Genomic DNA, 11,781 nt, shown 5'->3' with positions numbered 1-11,781 from the left:
CACAACATGTCCAAAGTATGTTAGACGGAGCCTCAGAATCCTTGCCTCCAAGAAGCCACCCGGTTTAACCCTTTCCAGGACAAATCTGTTTGTTTCCCTAGCAGTCCATGGTATTCTCAGTATATTCCAACTGGGCATCAATGACATCAATCATAATTCTATACTGACTAGTATCATTCAATGTATCATTGAATAACTATATACCAGTTACTGTACAATTGTTATTAGGTGCCTTCAAGTCGCCTTTGACTCATAGCGACCCTATGTGCAACAGTTCTGAACTCTGCTCTACCCTGAGCCAACCTTATCATCTCCATTACCCCAGTCAATGAGTTAATCCATCTCATCGAGGGTCTTCCTCTCTTGCACTATCCCTCCACCCTCCTAAGCAAGATGTCCCTCTCCAAGGCCTGGTCTCTCCTTGCAACATACATGCCCAAACTATGTCAGACGGAGCTTCAGAATCCTTGCCTCCAAGGAGCAGCCTGGTCTCACTTTCTCCAGGACGAACATGTTTGTTCTCCTGGCAGTCCATGGTATATTCAATATTCTTCTCTAGCATTATAGCTCAAAGGTATCAATTCTCCTTCTATCAGCCCTGGTAATTGTCCCGCTTTCTGATGCATATAGATGTAACTGCAAAGACCATGGCCTGGATCAGGTGCACATTAGTCTCCAGACTGACACCGTTGTTCTTTAGTACTCTGGAGATGTCCCTGACAGCAGACTTTCCCAGAGCAATTAGTCTTTTAATTTCCTGGCTGCTGATACCAGTGTGCTGATAGTGGAGCCAAGCAAACTAAAGCAGTTAACAATCTCAATCTCTTCACTGTCTATTACGGTGCTGCTAATTGGCCCAGTGGTGAAAATCAGGGATCAAAAAGACATTCACAAAAGGACCTCTGGTGGCATAAAGGTTAAGGGTTCATCTGCTAATCAAAAGATTAGCAGTTCAAACCAACCAGCTACTCCACAGAAATAAAAGATTCGGTGATCTGCTTCCAGGAAGTCTATCGGTAGGTACCTTCAAGTCAGCTCCAAGCCATGGCTGAGTTGAAATAGCTCTACTGAACCCACATACAACAGAATCAAACATTGCCCAATCTTGCACCATGCTCACATTCTCAAAATAAAGATTCCAGCCTAGGACACTCAGTGAAACAGTTCCGTTCTGATATATGGGATCACAGGTGCACTGTTTTCTCCAAAGTGTAGGCCTGTGGAAACTATGTCGTTGTAAATGGATTAAGAGTGGACTCAATACCCCTTAATTTCACACAGTCCTGATCAAGGAAAGTTTCTCTAGGGTGTGTGGCACCTTTTCTGTCACTAGACACAAAAAAAGGAAGAGGAATCAAGAAGGTGGCATCCTAGGACCATAAGAATAGCGAGGAGTGTGTGAGGATGTCCCTTGACACCAGGGAAGGACAAGGCACACAGAGATCCTCAAGGCCCCGGGACATACTGAGGAAACAAGATCTTCCTCCAGAAGTGACGAAGAGCATTTTCCCCTCAAACTGACCCACCCTACTAATGTCAAGTTCATTTCGACTCACAGCAACCCTCCATCAGGTTTCTAAGATTATAAATTTTAATAGAGGAGCAGCTGGTGGATTTGAATCATCGACCTTTTGGTTAGCAGTGCAATACAGTGCACACTACGCTATCAGAGCTCCTTGAATTTGGACTTCTGGCCTCCTAAACCATAAAAGAACACATCTATTTGTTAAACCCATCTACTTACAGTATCTGCCATTTCATTTCAACATTGGATAACTAAGACTGTCACTGCCAGTCAAAATTGCTACTACAAAACAAGACACACTTAATCCAAAAGCAAAGATTCCCTACCTGCAGGAAGTCTAGGGAAGGACTGTCACAAAGGTTTAAAGTGTAATATTGTGATGGAACCATACACAGAGGACAAAGACACCAACCAATAGGCACCCAAACTAGATGGAGAGGAAGAAGGCATGAGAGTACTGAAAAAACAAGGTACAAGTTTACCATTCATTCTAAAGGAAGAAATATATCCTGTGGAAGCACAGTGACAAGCACGACTGGCAAAGGCTCAATTACAGAGAATTTAATAGCCCAAGGTCTCTTTCTCTTTCAACATGTTACTTTTTGAAAAGGAATCCTAAAATGTACATCTACATGTATTCAAACGTCATTGGATAAAAAAAATGTATCAAAGTTGTAATGTCATTTTACTTGGATCCACAATCAACACCAAGCATAACAGCAGTCAAGAAACCAAAAGATGCACCAGAAAATGGCCATCCACAATCAAAAATGGATTGAGACAACAGAATACTATGTGCCAATAAGGAATGACGATTCTGTAAATTGCTGTATAACATGGGAGAGTCTAGAGAGCATTATGCTGACTGACATAACTCCTAAGGACAAATACTACATAAGCCCATTACTGTAAAATTAGAAGAATAATTGAGCAAGATGTACATAAATGTTCAAAAGGGGATGCAGAAATGGAGAAGGGGCAGAAAAGGGGAAGGAGGCAGATCACTAGGATAGCAGGTTAGCACGTAGATGAGGAGATGACGGAGTAAGAAAAATTCAATGGGGATGGTCAAATGACGGGGTAATAATATGTATGAATCAATAGTAATTATATAAAGTACAATATCTATGATTGTAGAAAACAAAATAAACATGAAACACCATATAAATGTCTAAAACAATGTACATGAATGAAACAAAGTGTATATGAATTACTACTTGTAAACCAATAAAAAAATTAGAAGGGGAGGGGGGAAAGATACACTGGCCTGGGAAAATCCTCTGTCGAGGACCTTTTCAAAGCAACAATGTCAGCTGAAAGACTAAGGTGGGTCTAAGCCAACGAGTCTTTTCAGTAACTCCTCATGCATGGTGGACAATAAAGAAGGAGCACAGGAGAATGCGTCTGAATTGTGGTGGAGCAGAGGACTAGGTTATTTCATGGACCGCCGGAAAAACAAACAAGCCCTGCAGGAAGTACAATCCGGGTATTCTTTAAATGCCAGGATCTCACATCTTTCTGGAATGTGGTCAGGAGGGACCAGTCCTTAGAAAAGAACATCACGCTGGGAAAAGGAGACGTTCGGAGAGACAGACTCTCGAGAACAGACTGGTACAGAGACAATGTGCTTAAGTATGTCAGAGGTCGTGGGGATGGTGCAGGGCAGGGCAGGGCTCCGACCTGGTATTCAGAGGGTCGCCACCACTAGTAGTCAACTTGGTGACACCTAATAACAACATGTCAGACTTTATTTTCGGGTTTTTCCTACCCCTAATTCAGGGAGATGGTTTCCACTTAAAATGCAATGTGACTCTAATCCTGAGTAAGTAGTTCATCCCTCCAGTAAATATTATGTATTGCAGCCAAAAGTAATTAAAAAGACGTTTTATTCTTGGGGGGAGGGTAATATTCCTCAGCCCAACGTTCCCTAAGAGCCAACTATACCCTAAAATTGACTATAATGATGATTGTGTAGATAAAAAATTATGAACTGTGAATTAGATATGCTACAACACAGGTAAATCTTAAAGCATATCATATGAAAAAAGTGAGATCCCAAAGGGCAGCATGCTGTATGAGTCCATTAATTTGAATGGGCCAGAACAGGTAAATCCGTTAACACAAAAAGCAGACACATGGTGGTCAAGTGCTAAAGAGGGACAAAGAGTCAGTGCTTACTGAGTATGAGGATTTACTTTGAAGTGATGAAGCGTTCTGAACTATTTAGATGAAAGTGGTGGTTGGCTGCAAGCACTGTAAATTTACCAAATGCCACTAATGCCACTGGCTGTCCAGTTTACACAGTGCCTCAAAAGATCAAGCTTAGGACATATCCATTTTACACAGCAGAAAACTTGGAGGGGGAAAAAAAGACAAGCAAATAAATGTAAAAGAACGATTTACCATAATAAAAAATACCAACCAACCTGGAAGGGTAGCAGGGTACTTAAACAGAATACTCTTTGCATATGTTTCTTCTGAGGCAGGATCAAATGAAAGTGGAGACATAGGTGGTAAAAGATCCACAGCCTTAAAACACAGAATTCACAATATGACAGATATAGACATTTTACGTACAACCACAACATCAATAAACGAAACTATAAGTACATGATTTTTTTTTCTTAATAAAAACAGAATGACTTAAAAAAAAAATCAAACCAAAAACAAACCACCAGAAAGACTAAATATGCAAACTATACTGTTTTAAACAAAACACAATGTTGGGGACCAGGAGATTACATGATCCTCTTCACTACTTCAAATTAGGATGTTTCATTTTTTTAAGACAAATTTTTCATCTAAAAGTGTCACTAAATCACAACAGCAGTTCAAAAAAATTCTAATAATGTATTTTGGAAAACTACAGACACTAAAACATTAAAATTACACACTCAAATGCAGATTGAAAACATGCATAAACAATTCTATTGTCCTATGAAACATCAAGCCTACTATAGAAAAATCAGCATTACTTACCGGAGTCGAACTTTTAATTAGACTGAATGGAGACACACCAAGAAATTCTTCCCACTTCTTACACCATTCTCCTTGTTTCTCAAGAATAGAATGCCTTATAGATACAAGATCTTCTTTCACTTTATACCTATTGTAGCATTAAAGAAAATTATCCAAATTATGGATATAGAAAAGAAATTGAGTAAAATTTAAGAAAACAATAATTTAGGGAAGGGGAAGGAGATACAGAATTCAAAACTTTAAATAGATTCTCAAGTGACTACTTAGAGTCCTTTTTTTTTTTTAAGAGCAAAAACCAGTCATACAACTATTACCCTACTTATCCTGACAATGGTTTTTCCTGGTTCTAATCTCAGAACTCTATTTCCACTCGGTCCACTCTCAAAACTTGAGAGACTGCTCATCTAAAGTACAATTAAGAAGAAAAACTAAACCAACCTCAAAGACCTAGTTTTATTAGCTGATTCAACAGAAGGAAAGGTAAAATTTTATCACATGGCAAAAAGTCATTTCAAAGAGAAAATTTATCCTGTTTATTTCCTGTATCTCTCCTTGGATTTGATTAGGTAATAAATTCTTCTGAACACTGGTAATAATTTTATCATTTGCAATAGCTAACCAGTCAGAACCCACTCATAGCTGACTCTCTAGAGGATTTTCAGAGACAGTCAATCATATGAGAGGCTGTCCATCCTCTTCCTCCTGAGCAGCTGATGGATTTGAACCGCGTGTTTTTGGGTGGTCAGTACAACTCCTTACCACTAATTCACCAGGGTTCCCTAAAAAGCTAAAGATTTTTAAGTATGTATCAATTTTGCTGAAAACATATCAAAACCACCTTCATCCTCCCACAAACTAACAGTGCATCTTTCCAGTGTACCTCAAATGCTTCAGCTCTGATACTCTTTCTTTCTGAAATCTGGTCTCTTTTTCGAGGTATTGAAGGTCTATTGTCGGTTTTGCTTGGTGAGCTTCACAATGTTCATTTTTCATTATTTTCAAGACTTCATTTAATAGCTGAATAATTGTTAAGAAGTTCAGTTTTCCAGACTCATAAACGTTTCCAATGTGCAACTAAATATAAAGGGAGGAAAAAAATCCAGAAGTAAACTACAGGCACTGAAGATATAAACTATGTTATGTAATGTATGTGTTTCTTTTACTATTATGCAAAAACTTGGCTTAAAGAAAAATGAGGAAAACAATTCCTTTTCCCTCAAAAAGGAAAACCACAGGAAAAAAATTTGTTCCAGTGAGAACAATTACTATTAAAGAACATGACATACTACATTTATAATAAAGATTGAGGTGAAAGTGCGGGTTGAAGGGGAAAACACAAATTCACTTTTTAACAGCAGGGACAAACTGATTATCCTTAGAGACTGCATTCAAACTTTGACATATTCATTTGCTCTGCCTAATTGTGGCTATAGAAACATTTGAATTTAAAAAAAGGAAGATTAAAATCTGCCAATATTTCAAAAGTCATAGCTTTCAGACAGAAATCAAATCTAGTTCTTCAAAGATCTCATCACTTATTTTCTCCCTGTTGTTTCATTAAGTGAACATGTATAATAATTACTTGTCCAGTCTCTTAAGAAATCTAAATTTGAAGATCTCAGTTTTTACATGCCCTGTATCTGATGGGTTTATTCAGTTACCTATTAAATTTGAAAACTCTTTTGACTTAAAAACAGTATTTTATCTTTCTAGTCTCTGTATACTAATACCTATTTAGTACATAAATCACATATTTTCTAAGAAAAAATCCTATTAACAAGTATAAATAAGAAGATGGCATTTAGGTTAAAGGAAAGAATGGAAAACACTCGTTGGGAACTCGGGATATACAGGAGGTTCTTAAAGTCAATGAATTGGGTAATAAAGGACGGGGCATTTGTAATATGAGAAAGAAATTCAACGTCATGGCTGATTCAGACTTATAGCAACCCTGTAAGATGGAGTGGAAGCTCTGGTAGACCAGCGGTAGGAAGCTGCATTACCAACCCAAAGGCAACTGGGTTGTATCCTCCACCCGCTCCACGGGAGAACGTAAGTAAGCTTCTCTCATGTGATCTACAGCATCAAATGCTTGGTGGAGTGTCTTTCATAAGTCAGCAACTTGCTAAGGACTATACAACCAGAACTCTAATAGTACAATTAATAAAAGCTGACAAATACCCTCAGAAGCATGCCTCTTTATGAAAGTTCTAACCTATGATGTTGGACTATTTAGCCAGAAGCAACCCATAGCTGACCCTCTAGCAGATTTTCAGAGACTGTACACTGCATGAGAAAATACTATCTATCTTTCTCCCTCTGAGCTGGTGGTGGGTTCAAATCATGTGCCTTTGGGTGGGTAGCACAACTGCTTACCATTAAGCCACTAGTTGCTGTTACATACTGGTGAGCTGGAAATCAACCCATAGGTGACCCTCTATTTTTCAGAGACAGTTAATCTCCCAGGAGGTAAATGCTCATCTTTCCCCCTCAAAGCAGCTGGTAGATTCGAACCACATGTCTCTGGGGTGGTAGCACAGCTCTTTCCCACTAAACCATCAGACCTCCCTTATAATACCTATACTCACAACAAATCTTGCAAGTAGTAAAAATAATACAAGAAAAACAACATAAAATATATAACTCACATCCTTTCTTTTTAATTACAGTGAAAATATACATATCAAAACATTTGACATTACAACTTCTCAAAAGTTTTCTCACTGATAAATGCTTACCTGACACATTTGCTTTTCGATTTTGTCAAGTAAAAGTCTTGGGATATTAATAGCAACATTAGTTCCATCTAAAGAGTACTGGTTGGAAAGGCTAAGGACTGAACTAACAACTTCTCTCTCTTGTTCCAAAACCTCGAGTGTTTCATTCACTAAAGCCCACCATGATCGAACCTTTGAAAACAGAGACAAAAAGAAACTAAATATAATCTGAACATATACTAAAGTGTTATAAAATATAAATTTATGCTTAAATCTAGATATAAATAATTTTGGATAATTTCTGATAAATAAATTAAGTAACTATTTTTAAGTCTAAAAACCCAGAAGGTATTTGAAATTAAAGAATTTCTTGGAAGAATCAAGCTCACTATGATCTTCAAAACAAATCTAAGCAATCTTAAACCACCAAAGTGTAATCTTTTTTATATGCCAAACTAATAAAGATTTTTAAAGAAGAAATAATAAAACATTCTAGTGGGAAGAATAACATTACACATCAATTTCAAGAAACATTCCTGTTTCTGACACCTTAAAATATGAAAAGTCTGCTTCTTAAATCTTAGACACATACAAACACTATAAATTCAGGTACAAAAATATTCACAGGATTATGTAACAGTCAATATCTTAAAACAATCTAAAGATTGTTTAGAGTAAAATGGGCATGCACTATTACATTAAGAGAACATTATGCACAATGATAATGGCCTAGTACAACTACACACAATAATCAAAAATAATGCTTGAGGACAAGAAGCTGATACCATAATGTATATATTTTTATTGACAGTTTAAAATCAAAAGTAATCTTTGCTGTAAAAAGTCAAAGTAAGTGTTCACTCTTGGGGAAAGGAGTTTTAAGTGATAGGAGTGTGAGGGTAATGTTTTTTAAACATTGGAGGATGACAGTTACAAAGGTGTATTTGCTTTGTGAAAAAATAATCAAACCACTCTACAGATCTAATTTTTGTATACCATGCTTGAGCAAAGCCATGATCTTTTCAAGAACTTGCTATGTATCTGACAGTTGGACCGTGAATAAAGATGACAGAAGTTATCGAAGCCTTTTTGAGTTTTGATGCTGGAGAAGAGTACTAAATATCCCACGGACTGCCAGGAGAACAAAGAAATATGTCTTAGAGAGGGTGCAGCCAGAGCGCTCCTTATGGGGAAGGATGATGACACTTCTCTCACATTTCTGGACAAGTTGTTAGGAGGGGTGAGTCCTTGGAAAAGGACATCATGCTCAGAAAAGTGGAGGGTCAGTGAAGGAGAGATCTTCAACAAGATGGACTGACACAGTGACTGTTACAATGGGCTCTTGTGTGGCAGAGATGATGAGGATAGCACAGGATAGGGCAGGGTTCAGATCTGTCATACAAAGTCACTGAGTCATACTCAAGTCAATGGCACAGAATAACAACAAAATGCTTTGATAGAATTTGCAAAATTAAATTAAGGAGATAAATAAACATGATAATTTTACCAATCATGATACATTAAGTGTCTGTATATTTCCATAGGACTTACTATTTATATTAAATTTCTCTGATTACAGTATTATATTCTAAGAATACAATATTCTTTAGTGAGTCTTATTCTGAGAACAGAAAAAGACTAAAAGCAATTTAGAGATCTCACAGGAAGGCATTTTCTAGGTGAATATACAATGGTCCAGAATCAGGTTCTCAGATTTTTCAATTTGGAAATATCAGTATCTAAAAGATTACTGACCCAGAAAACTGGAAAGTATTAATCAAACTCCGCAGAGTTGGTGTAAAAAAATCCAGTAAGTACAATACCAAGCTCTTAAATTTATAATCAGCAATTGCTTCCAGAAATATATATGTTCATATTCACCAATTCAAAACTTTTATGAAAGGAGTGACTCTGTTTTCTTCACTGCTATAGTCCTAACATCTAGAAAAATGCTTGCTATATGGCAGGTGACCAACAAATATATTTATAAACAATTATATCCTAGAGAGGGAACTCACTTTTTCTAGTGACAAGGTGCCTAGGAAGATAAACATCTAACCTAGTCAAAACAGCCTGATGATCACAGAAGTAGGACAAAGATCTTGAGAAAGGCTTCACCCAGGGCAAAAGGCAGGCCTAGGTAACCTATGCAGCAGGCATCAGACTGTCTAGACTTCTTCCTAGGCGCCTCAGTGTCACTTATCATCGCCACTTACTCTCTATCACCCATCAATTATTTTAGATAAGCAGGAGTGGCATCTACTTCCTAGACAACATGCCTCTGGAAACTATGTTTGATAAATGACAATAGTTATAGAAAGTCAAGTCTTTTGTTCATAGGGTTGCTATGAGTCGTGCTCGACTCAATGGCAATCATCAACAACAACAACAAGAAGTTAACACTAAGTTCCAGGTAAGTCAAACTTTTCTTGCTAGCAGGAAAAAATTTTAAATCAACCATATAATTGAAGGCATTTTTTTATATTTAGTATTTTATAAATATCATTTTTTTCCCAAAAATTCAAGAGTTTTAGAAGCATTCTGTCAATACTTTAATGATCATCTATACCATGTAGAGTTTGAGAAAAATATTGACAGTGTAACATTTTTAAAAAGGCTTTAGGAGTCCTACAGAACAGAGCTAACACTGTATTATTACATAAAAGAGATTGCATTTCTCTCATCTTACCTTCTGAACTTTCTCTTGTAGATTACCTTGGTTATCACAGGGTTCCATTCTAGTTAAAAATTAAAACATTCAATAAACCATAAGAAAACCACATGGCAATTTAACATCCAAAGAACTGATAACACAAATCAACCAAATAATAACCATTCCACCTAAAATCTCATAAAATTCTAGCACAAAGCAACAATAATGCACTGGAAAGAGCCTAGTTACTTAAACATTTTTAATTAGTGTTTCTGTGACTCAATTTCTTCACCTGTAGAGTATAGGCTGTTGTTATGTGCTGTCAAGTCAGAAATTACTCATACTTAACCCTCCAGCGGGTTTTCAGAGGCTGTAAATCACGTAGGAGGCGACAGCCCATCATTCTCCCAAGAAGCAGCTGATAAATTTGACCCTATCTGCCTTTGGGTTAACAGTGAAGATCTTTACCCAGGAGGTCACCAGAGCACCCTGAAGCACTGGACTTTAACTAATATCTAGGGAATCTTTCATCTACAAGTTACTTACTGTTTTATGTGGTTTTGCAGTTCTAAACATTCTGCTCTCAAATCTCTTATTTGCTTAAGCATCAATCTGCAAAAACAAAACAAAACAAAATAAAACCCCAAAGAAAATATATCAACTATAATCAACTAGCATAGCCCACATTTCACACTCTTCTACTGAGGACTACTCTTCCCAATATACCCAACAGGCACCAGGCCCTTCCTCCAAAGGACACTGCTTCAAACCACCAGTATGATCTGACAGACAGGATGCTACTGACCGTAACTAATTCTATTTTAAATAAGTTTTCTTTAACTTTTTGTGATTCTGGTGAAATTTTACAGAGCAATCTGGTCTTCCATTCATAGCTCTATGCATTGTTTCATGGCACTGACTGCAATCCTCACGCTTCCTCTGCAGGAGCACTCCTCCCAGTGCAGGTCCCATTTCCATCCATTATTCCTTCCTATCCTGTGAGCTTTACCCCTGAGCGAATGCTGCCTGGAGTCTCGTATAGCTGACTGGTCTAACTACGCACTCTGACCTATGTTACTGTTCACCTTATAGGTCGGTCTACTGTTTTGGCTGAAAGGAAAGTCATAGAGGTGATTTCAGTCCAGGTGTGAACAGTGACTAAGGGCTATTGTATCAGGAACTCTGGAGAAATTTTCTGAGTAAAACTGTTGGCTGTCAGTAAAATGTGACAAAAATGTGGCTGTTTTATCTTTACCTCACACACCTCCTTCTCTATCTCACTGCTTTCTCCTTCAAAGCAGCTGGGGGATTCAAGCTAGTCTTTGGTTGGCAGTGCAACTACATTTACATTTTACCTAGTCAGGCAACGTTTCAATTTTAAAACCATTTCAAAGGATTTTTTACCTTTAAAAAGGCAATAAAATATTTTAAAATGTTATGTTAAAATTCTTAGGAAGGCCCTCTATGAGGTGGACTGATTCAGTGACTGGGGTAATCGGGGTAGGTGTGCTGGAGACAGTGAGACTGGCACAGGATAGAGCAGGGTTTAGGGCTGTTGTACACAGGCTCACTGTGAGTTGCAGGCAACTCAACAGTACATAACAACAATAGCACGTTACAATAGTTGTTTGAACCACCTAGCCACAATCTACTCCTCCAGTGTAAGCGTGCCTGTCTTGTTCAATGCTACTGCACCGGCTCCAAAACAAAACCTGGCATGTAATAGAAATTTTTTAAAAGTTTGCTGACTAGATAAAACTAATGGAAAATAGTTACTAAATCATAGAATATGTATTTAATGAAAATTTACTTACTGGAGCTTCTATTTAAATGAACATAAAAATTAATCATCATGTAATAAAGTAAATTTACAGAACAAACTTTTTAAAAAGTAGATGAAGAGGAAT

At 37.4% G+C, this 11,781-nt stretch overlaps 1 protein-coding gene across 1 annotated transcript in view; it reads right to left on the bottom strand.

Annotated features, from left to right (window-relative positions):
• The window catches only part of HAUS6 (HAUS augmin-like complex, subunit 6), a 35,801-nt gene that overhangs the window by 9,474 nt on the left and 14,546 nt on the right, over nucleotides 1-11,781 (bottom strand). The window contains exons 6-11 of the mRNA XM_006881348.1: nucleotides 10,421-10,486; nucleotides 9,911-9,959; nucleotides 7,243-7,413; nucleotides 5,385-5,578; nucleotides 4,505-4,631; nucleotides 3,948-4,054 (exon numbers count right to left, since the gene is read on the bottom strand). Of these exons, the coding sequence (XP_006881410.1) occupies nucleotides 3,948-4,054; nucleotides 4,505-4,631; nucleotides 5,385-5,578; nucleotides 7,243-7,413; nucleotides 9,911-9,959; nucleotides 10,421-10,486 (714 nt within the window). The remainder of the gene's footprint in view (nucleotides 1-3,947; nucleotides 4,055-4,504; nucleotides 4,632-5,384; nucleotides 5,579-7,242; nucleotides 7,414-9,910; nucleotides 9,960-10,420; nucleotides 10,487-11,781) is intronic.

This window comes from Elephantulus edwardii, unplaced genomic scaffold (assembly GCF_000299155.1).
Source record: "Elephantulus edwardii isolate Elephantulus edwardi_28Jun2011 unplaced genomic scaffold, EleEdw1.0 scaffold00014, whole genome shotgun sequence".
Taxonomy (NCBI): Eukaryota; Metazoa; Chordata; class Mammalia; order Macroscelidea; family Macroscelididae; genus Elephantulus; species Elephantulus edwardii.
The sequence above is the reverse complement of the archived record's forward strand: the minus strand, read 5'-3'. Positions and strand labels throughout refer to the sequence as shown.